General features: G+C 40.7%; 1 protein-coding gene across 3 annotated transcripts in view; it reads right to left on the bottom strand.

Moving 5' to 3' along the window:
* The window catches only part of PLXDC2 (plexin domain containing 2), a 247,278-nt gene that overhangs the window by 102,492 nt on the left and 128,925 nt on the right, over positions 1-15,861 (bottom strand). For 2 of the 3 annotated variants that reach the window (XM_048510913.1, XM_048510914.1), the window contains 2 exons: positions 11,931-12,077; positions 428-497 (listed from right to left, as the gene is read on the bottom strand). In XM_048510913.1, the coding sequence (XP_048366870.1) occupies positions 428-497; positions 11,931-12,077 (217 nt within the window). Of the gene's footprint in view, positions 1-427; positions 498-11,930; positions 12,083-15,861 lie in introns of all 3 variants that reach the window. The other variant, XM_048510915.1, reaches the window with a different exon arrangement.

Genomic DNA, 15,861 nt, shown 5'->3' with positions numbered 1-15,861 from the left:
AGGTGGCCTGAAACTGCAGATCTAGAAATGCCGATCTTCTGAAAAAGAGCCTTTTTATACCTTGCACAAACAATAAAGAGAGTTCTGTAAAATGTTTTTTTTATCTTGGTATATTTGGTTGTTAAATTCAACTGAACTCAGAATGCCCCCAGCTTGCACAAATTTAAGGAGCTTGTTTGTATTTGTTAAGAATTAAAGAGCAATAGAAAAAGAAGTGATAAAATTCTGGATTAATGGAAGTACTATTTATGCCAGTGTGGGGAGATAGGAGACAGTGAGTGAATTTGGATGAGGATCTTGAGAAACAAGTGAAAGATAATACAAATTTTATCATACTTTGATTTCTCTTGTAATTTCTAAAAAATGACATGAAATATCTGACACTCTTGTCAGATTATGCAAAATGTATGGATAGGAACCCACTTACCCCCGGTTGCCACTGTAATTTCACGTAGGAAATGACCATAAAATGGAAAATCGAAGGACAGATTCACTCTCTGCAAGGAAAAATACCAGAAAAAAATCAATAATGAAATGAATAGTAGAAAAACCAGGCACTTTAATTCTGCCATTTGCTGCTGCCTTTGCCTTAAGGTTTGTACAGCAGTCTTGTCATTCTCAATTCAGAATAATTTTTCAGTACTATAACTGGAAACAATTCTTTATGGCACATCAGGCTAGAAAAATATAAGGGGCTGCATAATATCTTGCCTGGTGTAGAATTGGGTGGTGTCAGGTGCACATCAGAAGAATGGCTCTGGAGAAACAGTATCAAACTGGCACTTTCTACTGATATCAAAGAAAATAATGTGAAAATGTTTTACAGGGGGTATCTAATTCCTTCATGATTATCCAAAATGTATTGACACTGTTCGCCTCTCTGTTGGAAGTGTGCGGAAAGAGATGGTACCTTCTTCCACTGTTGGTGGTCTTGTACTAAAATTATACGATTTTGGGACACAATACACAACATCATAGAAATCATATTAAATTACAAGTTTGAGAAACGACCGCATCTATATCTTCTGTCCATCTGGGACTCTAATGATGCCATATTACACAAAACACTCCTTTATTATTTAATGACAGCAGCAAGAGTAGTGATAGCCAGATATTGAAAGACACAGGAATTGCCAACCTATAAAGATATTATTGTACATTTGTACCTAAATTTTTGCATTGTATTTTGCATTGTACTAGAATCTTAAACCACTATTTCTGATGTAACTATTACTCGCAAATGTTAAGTACGTTGTTTATAATTGATGTGGCAGACCATATTATGTTATTACTGGAACCACTTCTGCCTGCCAATTAATATGTATTCCTAAATTATAAAATAAAAATGATTTTTAAAAAGAAAGAAGAATGGGGTTAATCATTACCTTATGGCTTCCAGGTAGTTCTTAGCCACTGCACTGGAATAGCATGATATTAGTAAGTTATCTTACCACTGACTCCCTAACCTACCCACCTATCCACCAGCCTTTCATCATTCCTCCACACCATGGCACAGCTTACGATATCAGCTAACCCTGCAATCTATCATAGTTCTCTCAAGCACTATGTCAGCACACCTATAGCTCAGAGATGACAGGCTGCAATATGGATTGGTGGGGGAATATCATGTGAATGTACAAAGGGGAGTCTTTGGTAATAGCAAAGATAGAGAAAGGACACATTACATATGAAGGGAACCCACAGCATGGCTTCTTCACACAGGAAGGCATCCCTCACAGTCTGCATAGTTACGGTAGAGCAGGAGAACGTTTCTCATGGTCCATGATTACATTTTTGGTGTGATCCAAGTCAAATAGTCTTCATTGAATGATGGGGCATTATTTATTGAGATAATTTACTTGCCACTCCAGAAGCCCTCTCCAGAACCTGCTCTAGGTGGCCCATGAACTTTAAAAAATACTGTAAATTTACTAAGAGAACATGTATTATCAGGATTATAAACAAACTACTGAAAACAAGTGCAGTGACATACAAGCAGCATAAATATACTGAACAGTCTAAAACAAAATCCATAAAACACTGGGTAGAAAAATAACACAAAATTTCCTTTAAACAGATAGGCCGCTTCCGCACGGCCCATGTATGACAGCCTGGGAGCCATTAGCACTGCGCACCTGCTTAGCGCAGCAGCGGCCCTGACTCTTCCTCCCCAGGCTCCCCAGAGGCGTCAAGCCGCCGAGAAACAACAACCCTTTAAGGCAGGGTTGTTGTTGAAGGCGTCTTCCCTGCCGCCAGCGGTGTGAACCGCGGCGCTGTCTCCGTCTCCGCCCACTCCACGGTGTCCTCCTGCGTCACCTCGCGGGCGTCGCCAGCCCGCCCACACTGTCCTCCGACCTCCAGGGTGGGAGGGGCAGCGTGGCGAACTGCAGGCCGCCACCGTAGTCGAAGCGGCACTGAAGAGAACATGTACTCGGGATTATAAACCGCCTGCGCATACAGCCTGCCCGGCCTGTCCGCCGCCTGCTGCGCGGCAGCGTCGCGAAACAAAATCCACGCCGGCAGAACTCCTGTCGGCGTAGAAAATCTAACCATCCTTTAAAGCGGCCATAGTTAAAGATCAAGTATAAAGAAAATGTTCTACTTGCTGCCTAAAGGGCAGTACAGAAGATACTAGGTAAACCACAAGCAGGAAGGGGGCATTCTAAAGACCATCACTGAAATAGCCCAGTCTCTAGATGCCACCAGTCTCACCTCCACAGGCAGGGTACAACTAGCAATGCTTGGGGAACATATCTTAATGGCCAGACCAACAGTTATACCAGGAAGAGTTTCACCCAGGAGTAGATGGTCATAATAGATTTCCTTCTTGTGGCAGAAGGATAGTGAATGGGAGATTCACTGTGGAGCTCACCAGTATGAATCATGGGTGGACAAACCAATTAGCTTACAGGGAAATTTCCCAGTGGGCACCACTGCCATAGATTAGCTTACAGGGAAATTTCCCAGTGGGCTACTGCCATAGTGGGGCACTGGTAGCCAAAAGCAAGCAAAGCCAAACTCCAGCAACTCCAAGACCCCTTATTAGTCATGCCCAAATGTGTCCTTCCAGTTTGCTTCCTGTTTGGGGGATGATGCAGTGGGTGACCTAATACCCACTGTCAGTCTCACTTGAGCTGAGCTGTGCTGGGTTGTAGAACCAAGCTCAGCTTGACTTACAGTCTAGGGCCATTTTCAAATCCAGTCTGCTCCTTGATGGGCATATGCTCCCAAGTGATTATAATGGATGGGATGGCACAAAACAATAATGTCCATGCTGTCCTCTGCAAGCAACTGATCCCTGTTAAAAGTCATCTGAATTTGTTTCCTCATCCTGTATTTATGTCTGCTACATTTTCTTTTATGTTCCCTTGGATTTAATTATTTTTTTCTCTTTTACTCCCCTTCCCTCTCTTCAAAAGGATTAGTTTACACATCTATTAGGCATTTTAATGACTTCTTAGGCATGAAATTAATGACTAAATATTTAGAGTGACTTCAAATTAGATTTTCTTTTCTTCACTGGAAATTATTTGCACATAGTCTGTTTACAACTGAAACAACTAATTCCATTTTACAAACATCATCTATAGGCAAAAAGGAGCATCCATTGCACAAGATCAGCTGAAGAATATATTTCTAGCTGATTATTTTACACTTTCCCACTATTTAATGCTATTTTAAAATAATATGGACTATTAATTTGATTTCATGTTGGCCTTCTTAGGAGCTTCATCCAAAATGAAAATAGCTATTACAGGGGACTTAGAAAGGTAAAATGGTGCAGATACAGCTAGGACTAGGAGGAACCAGCCTTTCCCATCCACATGGGTGCCACCTATTGTTCCCAACCTCCAGGTAGGGCCTAGAGTTCTCCTGGAATCACAGCTAATCTATTGTAGAGATCAGTTCCCATGGAGAAAATGGCAGATACAGAAGCTGAACTCCATGGCAGAATTGGCAATCCTAGTGCTGCACAAGCTTTGCAAGATTTTTCACAAAACATTACTGCAAAGGTGGAATGACCAACCCTTGAATAAAGAACATATGTGAGAGCTTTCAACAAATGAAGAACTTCAGATCACAAACATTAAGGCTGCCCTCCTAAGAACATCTTGCTTGACTTAATCCCCACTGAATAACACAGGATTTATTTCCAAGTAGACATGCTTAGAAGGGGCTCCCGTGCCAGCAGAAGGCACAAATAAATCTGGCTTAGCTCTGTGGCACAAATGAATCTGGCTTAGCTCTGTGGCACAAATGAATCTGGCTTAGCTCCGGGTTTGCTTGACATGGAGGTGGGCCCTGCCACAGAGCTAAGCTGGCATCTGGGTAGACGCAGTTGCATTGGAAGGTAGGCCGGGGTATTTTCTGGGGTGGAGCCAACTGTATTTGGCTTCCACTGGCATTCCAGCCTGGGAACATGGCCCTCAAGCCATCAGACTTACACCACACTTTTGTGTGACATAAGCCTGTGTTTGCTATGGGGCAATTCCACCAGCAGGAAGGTATTCCTTTCCATGCTGCCTGAAGCCCCTTTGGAGGCAGTGTGGTGCTGCTTTTGCTGCGCAATTCCCAGCTGCCTCAGCATTCCCCCTGCCCAAAATCTGGTTTGCACTCTTAGGCAGATTCTGCATGGGCCAAAAACAGCAGTGTGAAAATTGTGTAAACCCTGTTACACCCTTTTAAACCATTTTACGCCGTTTTCACACTGCTGCTTTTGGCCCATGAGGAATCTGCCTCTGTTTTGGTTTTTAAAAAACCCATTAAAGGGAGATGAATTCTTAATGTTAAAATTGAATTTGGTATAAGGTTTTAACAAAACATGAAATTACAAGATCAAGAGGAGCAGATGAGTAAGACAGTTTTAAGGTTGAAAAAAGGTGAAATATCTGGGTATTACATTGACAATTATGAACTGAATATTATTTCAAAATAACTACATTAAAACATAGCATGAAGCTAAAAAAGATTTATCAAGCGGTAAAAAACTCCAGTTGTTGTTTGGGAGAACTGCTGTGATTAAAACAAAGGTATTGCCAAGAATGCTATTTTTGTTTCAAAAAAATAATGGTGTTAAAACCTGATAAGCTACGTAAACAAAGGCAGAATGATATATCTGTCAAGCCCCTGTGCCCCAGTGTCACCTGGAATGCCCCTCCCCAGAGTTTGAGGAGCTCTTCCTCCGGCTTCAAAGAGGGCATCTGGGTGCAGCTGCACTTTGGTGGCCTTTCCCCAAACATAACAAGGTGCTGAATCAGCTGTAACTTCATGGGAGCATCCACCCAGATCCCCCCCCCCCATCTGGGTCCCTCTCCCGGCTTTCTCCTGGGGCTTCTACCGGGCTTTCTGGGAGTCTGAGGGCATGATCCCTGAACAATACCAAATTTTGTCTAGCATCTAAATGATCCAAATTTTGTCTAGCATCTAAATGATCCAAAGGAAAGATGAGGGCTACATTTACCTGATCTGAAATTATATTTTTCTGCATGCTGTTTGGTACGGATGAAAGAATGGGTTACACTGAGAAACAGGAAACTGCTCGATTTAGCCGGACATGATTTTAATTATCATTACATTAGGGATGTCATTCTGAGAATATGGGACAAGTTTACATCTAGACTATGTTATAAATGCCCATGTGGCTCTCACCACAAGAAGCCTTATTCAACCCGGAAATGATATTTGAAAATAGGTGGATAACATTTTGTGATATTTTAGATTTTTCACATGGAGAACACAAAATGAAATTAAGAGAATTAATGACAGAAGGGAATTGCTTTCACATCCTGCCTGTGAGCTCCCAAAGGCACCTGGTGGGCCACTACGAGTAGCAGAGAGCTGGACTAGATGGACTCTGGTCTGATCCAGCAGGCTCTTTCTTATGTTCTTCTTCTTATGTTCTTATTAGAAAGATCTAAAACATAGAAAAGATCCCATGGCTGTGAATAGTCTAAGACTGAATTTGAGTAGAATTGTGTCCAAATGATGAGCACGTTACTGCTAAAATATACAAACTTTTGTTGAGATTGAAACTGAAGAAGAATGAGTGAAAGACTGTATGACAAAATGAGCTATGAATTTTGGGTACAATATACAAATAGAATAATGAAAGAATATGTTGTTAAAGGCTCTAAAATTTACTGTACATACTAATCTTAAATAGAACTTTTATAAAATAATTTATCACTTTGTCACTTGATAAATTTGTCACTTGATAAATTTGGAATAATATTTGTCACTTGATAAATTTGAAAAAATGTATAAAAAATCTCCTGAGTATTTGTTGGAAACGTGAACAGCATGAAAAATCTTTTTATCATTTGTGGGAGACTTGTAATAAAGCTAAACAATTTTGGATATGAATACATTCAACAATTCAGATGATTTTAAAGACTAATGTACAAAGAAAACCAGATGCTTTTTATACATGGTTCATGCATTTGTTTGAATTGGTGGAAATGGCTAAACTTCTTTGATTGGAGAAAAGAAGTTAGCTAAAATAACTGAGAATTAGAAAAAAAAGAAAAAAAGGAATTGATTATTTGAGGATGTGAGGAATGGAAGATAGATATAATAGGGAAAAAGTGTGAACCTTATTAGTAAGAATAATTAAGAATTAATGTTACAATTGTAATCAGACAGCAAGTGGCAAATTTTTGCCCATGTTCATTTATGGTGCAGATGAAAGTGAGAGCCCGCCTGCTCCCTTCATAATGAAATTTTAATATACCGGTACTTTTTTGTGTAGTTTCTTTCTTCTGTTTGTTTTGTTTATTTGTTTTTTCTTCTTTCTGTATGTCTTCAAAGTCTTAATAAAAAATTCACAAAGAAGGGGAAACTAATTACTTTTTTCAGTAATTCATTGCATGAAATTACTGAGAAACATTAGAATATATCCCTTTCCACTATTGTTGATTACAAACATTCTGAAAGGCAAAGCTGTATCAGAAATTTTCATGCACTGAGATTTTTATGCCAGCTGCCTGCTATTTTTTACCAATGCTGTTATTCGATTGATGCCTAGCTGTTTGTCCCTAAATTCACCACTTTGGGAGTGATTTATGTAGTTTCAATCATTTGAGACATTGTGAATTACCACTCCTGATTTTCATCTCTCTTTTCTATTGGAAATAATTGTGACCTGTGAACAGTTCGATTGATGGGAGTCGAAGACAGGCTAGTTTTCAAGTAATCAGGATCCCACTCCCTATTCTGTTGCAATTGCCTGCAGAGTTGCAGTTCTTCTATTGCATTTGGAACTGTTATAGCATAATGGATAAAAGAATGAACTGTGATTTGGGACAATCCTGGTTCAAATCTTGCTCCTACCCATGAGGTTACTAGGTAAGCTTAGATAAACTTAGATCTTGGATAAGCTCACACTCACACATCCGCAATACAAGGTTAATAATATTTCTTTATTATAATTAAAACATTTTACCTCATCTTTCCTCAGGGCTTTATGCCAAAAGAGTATTTGTAATAACATCCTGCCTCAGTATCTCTTATAAAGAATACAACCCGATTATGAATGTGAAACATTTTGATCACTGAAACCATTATATACATGCTTACTAGAAGTTGTATTTCCACTACGGTTCCTCTTTCCAATAACTTTTAAGGGCACTAAAAATCACCACTGTAGATGAACTCTGATATTTGGATGTACAGGTTTAGTCTCATGGGGTGGACTCCCTGTTGTCAGTTCTGTTTGTTAGAATTGTAGACAGAAAGAACTCCTTTGTCCAGAAACCAGTTGATCTTCTCCTTGTATCTCACCGGGCATGAGATACAAAGCACCTCCCCAACGTCACCAAAAGGCATGTGCCCCAGCCGCATGTCACCAAGCCCCGCCCCCGCAGGCCGGCTCAGAAGACAATCTGCAGGGAGGCAGGGGGAGGGCAGACTTGGAGCTGGGGGACTGCAGTGCCCACCTGGGCCACCCACTGCCACTGAGCCCTGCCCCTGCCCTCCATGCAGGCCTCCCCAAGCCCTGCAAGCCTGCATGGAGGCCGGGGATGGGGGGAGGAGGCTCAGCCTGCACGAAGGCTGAGGGGCAGGACTTGGCAGCTGGCGGCCCTGACCCAAGCCCCACTCCTGGCCTCCATGCAGGCCTCTACAGGACCTGCTGGCCTGCACAAGTGCAGGGGGGCACGGGGGGATGCCCGGAGAAGGGGTTGTCTCCAGGCGCCATTTACCCATGCCTAAGGGTACTCTCTTCGTGGCTGGCAAGCAAAATGGAATGTCATGTTTCTAACCATTAAAATTAGAAAAAAAAGGAATATGCCTAAGTTCAGATCATTACAGATGTACTTGCAATGCAGTGGAATTAGATTTTTAATATTTTCTGTAGTCCAGAGATTTCCTCAAACTGAAAGAGCCATCACTGAAAAACTGCAGAATCTCTATTCACGTTCAGTACCTTACAATCAGGGAACAAAAGCTGGATGTGTCGGTATTGGCCTAACCTGAGATATGTTTAACGATTTTAATGAGTCAGACCACTGGCCCATCTGAATTGTTGGCTGTGGAGGCAGCCATTCCCCAAGGTCACAGGAAGTAGGTATTTTCAGAGGAAGTGGGTCTTTTCCTCCTTGAAATCTCTTAAAGCGAAGATTACAGGGACTGAACCTGTACACAACAAATATGCACTTCCATCTGTTTGTTGCTTTGACTAGGTGCAACAATGCTTGCATAATTTGGAAAGAGTTTAATCCTAAAACATAAAATCTTGAGCTAATATAAGTAAGAATTCAACCTTTTCCCCTTATTTATACATATTTTTGGCTGCCTTCAGAGTGGTCGCAGTAATATTTGCTTCCAACAAAATGAATTAATTCTAGGCACACTTACAGCCGAATCCAGGGGTGGGGGTGAATCTTGAGGAATCGGTGTAGGTGTAATGGGCAAATATGCCAGCAGGGTGGGTGAATAGGTGAGTGATGGGGCACTTTGTAGCTCTGCTGCCCCCCCGTGCCCCCCCCGTATGGTTTCTGTAGCTCTGAAACCTGAAAATCTGGGCTGCTATGGCATCCATCGGGTACAAGACTTCATGCCGGTGGGGATGGTGGAAGTTTGGGGGGCACTTCTGGAGGCACAGCTGACTGTAATTGGCTTTCAAAGGACTTTCAGCATGGGAATGCCCCCCATGCTGGCAGCAGAGTTAGGACACAAAAAGGTACGTCAAAACTCTGTTGCTTCAATGGGGTTTCTGGGTGGCAGAACTTTCCCTCCATTTTCACCCTTACTGCTGTGACCAAAACCCCTTTGGAAGCGACAGGGCTGCACTGTTTGGTGCCATCCTTGGCCACTCCACACTATCCCCCCCCCCTCCTGGATTGGGCTGTTCAGAATTTGTGAATGTAACATCACCCTCTCCATTCCAATCTCATTATCATAAAGTTCTCTTTTTCTTTTGGGGCTGCTATAGCAAGTTAAGCTTTTCTAGACCAAATGACTGCACCGAGCTCCATAGCTCCCATGACTAATTTGAATTTAGCATTGAAGTTAACATCTAGAGTTCTGGCAGCAATGCTTTGGTTTGGAAAGCAGTTGTAATTTCTTAGACAAAATGTTCTTGCTTTTCACGCTGTTCTCTTTCCCAACTCACTTTCCAAGAGCGCTCAAGAGAAGATGAGTTGGCGGAACAGCCTTACCTTTCAGCATCTGCATTTGTACTGCAGTTTGTTTTTCATTATGAAACGACCAACCATGTCCAGCAATCACATATAAAAGATATTGTGCTGTATTGATTTCATTCTCAACTTAGGAAACTGCCAAACTCCACCATTTCCTCTTTTCTCCATACATTTTATTAGCTATTAGTCTGGCTGGCAAAAGAGAGTTTTCTAAAAGAGAGTGTCCATCTAAACCCCTCTTCTTTTGAATCCTGTAGAGATTCTATTCAGTCTGCTAGTTTTCTCTCTGTCTGCCACTTGAGTGGCTGAGTTTATTGGCCTTGGGAAATTATATGATACAACTGAGTGGCAAGCAGAATTCTAACGCTTTTATCCCTCCTCCCTTTCCCACTAAGCCTCAGGTACATCCTTTGGCAGATTTGAAAACTATCCCTTCAAAGCAATAGTGTGTTTGTGGGGGGGGGGGGCACACACACAATCTTTTGATGTCAGAACTCACTCTTCAGAAAGATTTAGCAACAGCTCAATCCATCATGATTCCCCAAAATGTTATTTTTCACACCGATAGTAACTCTTTTCTTTGAATAGTTTCCAATATTTAGTCAGGCTCCTTCCACATATGCAGAATAATGCACGTTCAATCCCACAATTGTTTGCCAGTGGATTTTGCTATTCCACACAGTAAAATCCAGCTGCAAAGTGCATTGAAAGTGGATTGAAAGTGCATTATTCTGCATGTGCAGAAGGAGCCTCAGTGATGGAAATACCATTTGGAAGCCATGTGGCAACCAATTATATTTGTGAAATTAGAAGCTTACTTTAGTATTCTTGCTGCAAGGAGTGCGTGATCAGAATTAGGCAAGGAAAATTTTTGATGTGGAAATGGAATTACCCTTGCCATCGTTGTTATCATTTGAGAGGAATCAACAGCTTTCAACAGCAATATTTTGATAAGGATTTAATCGTTCTCATAACAATCTGGCAATTGTAGCATTTCATACAAATGTAAAAGGTAAATATAGGGCTGCTATATTTTAGTTCTAAATATGATAGTTAAGCTAGTCAATTTGTACTGCAATTCTACTGTCAAGTGAACTCAATGAAACAGCTTCCAATTTGAATGACACCAAGATTATGTAATATTTTTTGCATTTTCATGTAAAAGGAAAAGTTTCCCCTTCAGTTGTGTCCGACCCTGGGGTACCACTGCAAGCAGTGATTTCATAGGCAAGCCTTTTTTGTGGGGTAGTTTGCCATTGCTTTCCCCGGCTATTCTTTACCCCCTAGCTATGAGCTAGGTACTCATTTACCGACCAAGGAATGGATGTATGGCTGAGTTGACCATGAGCCAGCTGCCAGGATATCTGACCCACAGGGGGCTTGAACTCCTGACGGTGTGAGTGGCAGTGCAAGCACTTAACCACTACTCCTTATTTTCATGTAACCTTGCTCCAACTCTGCAATGAGATTTAAGGCATATATAGGAAATAAAGGATTTTCTGAAGGAATACAAATAGACATATCGTATATACTAGTGTATAAGTCGAGTTTTCCGGCACATTTTGTGCTGAAAAAGCCCCCCTCGACTTATACATGAGTCAGCTGTATTTAAAAAAATATTTTAGGGTTTTTACTTTGTTGGCCGCCAGGGGGCACAGTTTTAAGGCTAGCAGCACCAAAATTTCAGGATATCATCAGGTGACACTCCTAATGATACCAACCAAGTTTGGTAAAGTTTGGTTCAAGGGGCCCAAAGTTATGGAGCCCCAAAGAGGATGCCTCCATCCCCCATTGTTTCCAATGGGAGCTAATAGTAGATGGGGCTACATTTTCAGGGTCCATAACTTTGGATCCCCTGAACCAAACTTCACCAAACCTCGGTGTTATCATCAGGAGGATCTTCTAAAGATACTCTGAAAATGTTGACAAAGCTGGGTTTGACAAAGCTCAGCCGGCAGTCAGAGGGAGCTCCTTATTTGGGCAGTGACTCCCCCTGATGTCACTGCCCAAATAAGGAGCTCCCTCTGCCTTCCAGCTTCCCACCCTCGGCTTATACCCAAGTCAATAAGTTTTCCCAGGTTTGGGCAGTAAAATTAGGTGCCTCGGCTTATACATGGGTCGGCTTATACACGAGTATATACGGTACATACTTTATTTTAAATGTTTTTTTATTTTTGATGTTGGGGATCCTACTTGGCGTTGACATTCTTAAAATAAAAAATGTCTGCATCAAGGGGGTGTTTATGGTATCAACTGAAGGAACCAAATAGCAATGCATATAAAATGCCTTACTGCTGCTTGTCGATGTGTGTTGGACAGAATCCCATGGATCTTCACTTTTTCTTTTTCCATTTGGTCTATGTTCACCCACAGATCTCGGCTGGTAGAATCAAATGGCCCATATGTTCTAGAAGTGTAGTAATTGTGATCCATATCCTCCTGAAAAGAAAAAGAAAGCCAAATTAAAAACAAACTCAATGTTTTAACTACTGAGGAATGACTGCAAGAATGGCTCTTTTTTGTCACTAACAAAGTTTTTATTTCGATGCCAAAATACTACAATGAATAAAGCTGAAAGGGAAAAATGCTGCATATTGTATTTCTTTTAACACTGATTTGGTTTGCAATAAATCTAATTGTGCCTATGGAATTTTTGTAGAGAAGTCAAAAAAAGGCTGATTCTGCATAACACAAATAAAATGTTTTGAGGCCGTAAAAAGAAGCATTTTGGAGAGGAACTCCATTCAGGTTTTTTCAAAGATATCTTCAAGATGTTTTATTTCAGCTCAACGCACTGTATTTTGAAAATGCCAAACCAGCAATCTTCTTCCCCAAGATGGCATCAAGATGTTTCCTGCTTGCTGTATAGATCTCAGGAAATGTCTTATTCCTCCCACCCAATTTCAAAGTTCTCACTTTTGTTTTCTCCGTTGCTCACTCCTGCTATTTTCTGCCACTGCAGTGATCCTCCGTGCCACCTGCCAATTGCTGAATATTTCCCAAAGACATTTCCTCTGCTTGCATTGCAGCTGCCTGTCAAAGCACATGAATAAACTTAGTTTTCTCTAACAATTCTGATAACGTATCTTTTTTCTCATTTCTTTTGTTTTCACTGAGGTGTCTTAGAAGCTACGAAGATACAATATGAGAATCACCAATATACGCATATTTCAATTCTCTGTAGTTTGCAAGATATTTCATTGAAAAAAAGCAAAAAGGCAGATTCTTGGAATCACCAGGCAAAACTAAGTTTATTCATGTACTTTAAACACTGAAAGGACAGGCAGCTATGTTGCAAGCAGAAAAAAAATGTCCATGGGAAAACTTCAGCAAATGGCAGGCGGAACAGAGGATCACTGCAGTAGCAGGCAAATGGCGGGAAAAAGAACCATTTTTGCTGGCAACATTTATTTTTCTATGCTATGTGGACCAAAAAAGCCAAGACATCCTTTTTATGATGTCTGCAAGATGTTTTCGCTGTGCAGAAAACGCCTAAGCAGCTTTGGCAAATGCAGAAATTAATGGTTACTTGTGACTGAAAAACAGTCAATGATTGTCCTGTGTTGTTTTAATTACTACAACTAATTAATTATCACAACAAACAGTTACTGAAAAAAGGGTATGGCTTGTTGTTGCTTAGCATACCTAAGGTTCAAAGTTTGGTCCATAATATCATCCAATTCTGCAATGGCAATACATTTTTCCTGCTTGACACAGTTGCAGTCAACCCTATTAGATGATGTTGAGAAATAAGGGCTCTAACTTGGCTTCATATGTCACTTTCTACATGGCTTCCTTCATGTGATCACATTACTTCCTAAAATAGTTGTAGTTATAATTTAAATGTTTTGCTTCACATTTTCCTTACTGAGCTACTTTTTTCACGCTGGTCCAATCTTATCAGATCTCAGACGCTAAGCAGGGTTAGCCCTGCTCAGTAGCTAGATGGGAGGCTACAAAGAAATACCATGGTTGCTATGCAGAAGCAGGCAATGGCAAACTTCCTCTTGGAAACCTAAAGGGGTCACTATAAGTCAGCTATGACTCCACAGCAATATATATGTACATGTTAGAATGGCAGACTCGGATGTGGGAGACTAGGTTTTGAATCCCTATGCTGCCCTGAAAGCCAGTCATGCTCTGTCAGCCTAACATTCCTTACAGGCTGGTTGTTGTGAGAAATGCCATAAGCTGTGTTGGGAGAAAAGTGGGAGAGCTAGTTTGGTGTAGAGGTTAACAGCATGTGGATTCTAATCTGGAGAAACAGGTTTGATTTCTCACTTCTTCATCTGAGAGGTGGACTCTTATCTGGTGAACTGGATTTATGAAGCCAGCTGAATGACCCTGGACTAGTCACAGTTTTTCAGAACTCTCTCAGCCCCACCAACCTCACAAGGTGTCTGTGCAGGGAGCGGAAGGGAAAAGGAGTTTTGTAAGCCACCTTACAGGAGAGAAAGTTGGGATGTAAATCCAAACTTTTATTCTTCGTATAAACTCGATCTTGAACCACCCCAAAAATTTAGGTACCAAATTTATTTTTCCAGCATTCAGGATTTTATATTTTAATATATAACGATTGTTACAAAAAAATCTAATAATAAACTCTTCACAGGTTCTTGTCATTAAAAAATAACAAAAGTGATAGTTTAATAACTATTGGGTAATGCTGGTTGTGAACATCACAAAAAAGCTAGACCCTCACCTAAATAAACTTTGTATTCTACTGAGAATTACCAAGAGGGACGTACAACAAATGACTGATGAAAATAGCAGGCAATGAAATTTCTAGACACCCTGGCACCATGACACCTGGGGTCTGTCAAGCTCTGGTGTAAATATCTAAATAAATAAATATCAAGCTGTTGCAAGATGACATCCATATATTTGTCTGGCTACTCTCTTGACTTTCCTGCTTTATATCACTCAGCCTTTCTACTTAATGATGAATGACTATCCTTCCACTCTGACCATGAGCAGACAGCCTTGACATCATCATAATGTCCCCAGAGTAATGACACATCAGCTTCTGTACCAAACCCTGCTCTTTCTTAATCAGTGTCAAGAAATCTTGGTATTATAGTTCAGAATGCAACTAGTGACAACCAAAGTATCTTCTCTTCTAACCATCATTTTAACAATGGAATCCTAAACACAGTTATACTCCTCTGAGCCTACTGACTTTGGTGCATTTATAAGAGTATAACTCAGCTTAAGATGGCATTATTAGTGCTTCACAAAGGGTAAAAGCAGCTAACCAAATACAAAGGCTAACCAGTCTCCAAAGTAACTCGTATCAATATACCACTGTACAATAAGCACATAGAGGGCATCAATCAGACATGCTTTGCCCCTTGATCTTTGTCCTGTTAATCAGCTTAAGACCTATGTGAGTGCAAGGTGAAAAGATGTACAAACCATTCATTTGATGAAATGGTGAAAAAGCTGTAGATTTCTGCATTTCTAAGAACAAAAAGTACTTCATTAATAGACTCTAGCACTCAGCTACCCCAACAGGACAGAAATGTTAAGCCAAATGCATTGCTTTATAAAAGTGTGCTTTGAACAGCACCTTGAGCCATATTTTTGTTTTAATGACCAGCAGAGCAAATACTCTAATTACAATATTCAGATCAAGAATCCAGCCATGTACATAAATTAAATAGCAAATAGGGTTTTGGAGCTGCAAAACCAAACCCAACAAGAATTCAGGCATCAGAGTCTGATGTTTTACTGCGGAGGAATGAAAGGTCTTTAATCCCTTACTGATATTTCCACAAGGAATCATTTCTCATGCGGCATTTTTAAAAAGGAAAGGGAAATGCATATATACACATAGCTCAATTTTGTTTCCACGTTTATTTATTATAGGTTTTGGTGAATGTATTTTTTTAAATAGCTGGAAGAAGATTTGAAACATTCTGTTGCATTTTTATACTATCCTATAGTTTTATACTATCCTATAGTTATACTAAACTATAGATGGTTTATATAACTTCCTCACAACCATCTTGTGAGGTAGAGAAAGGGGCAGTTCCATCCTGGCAGAGCCGGGAGGCTTAAAATCCCCCAAAGCCTCACGGCTGCCGGGAAGCCCTCATTGGGCTTAATAGACTTACATCACCTTTTCAGTGGCTTAAATCCAAAGTCTGGGCAGCTGGTGCAGTGAGGTCAATGGCCAAGAAAAAGCTGACTAATGACAGCTCCTCCCCCAGCCATGACACTG

This window comes from Sphaerodactylus townsendi, linkage group LG11, assembly GCF_021028975.2.
Source record: "Sphaerodactylus townsendi isolate TG3544 linkage group LG11, MPM_Stown_v2.3, whole genome shotgun sequence".
In the NCBI taxonomy this organism is placed as follows: Eukaryota; Metazoa; Chordata; class Lepidosauria; order Squamata; family Sphaerodactylidae; genus Sphaerodactylus; species Sphaerodactylus townsendi.
This window is presented reverse-complemented; position numbering and strand designations above follow the sequence as displayed.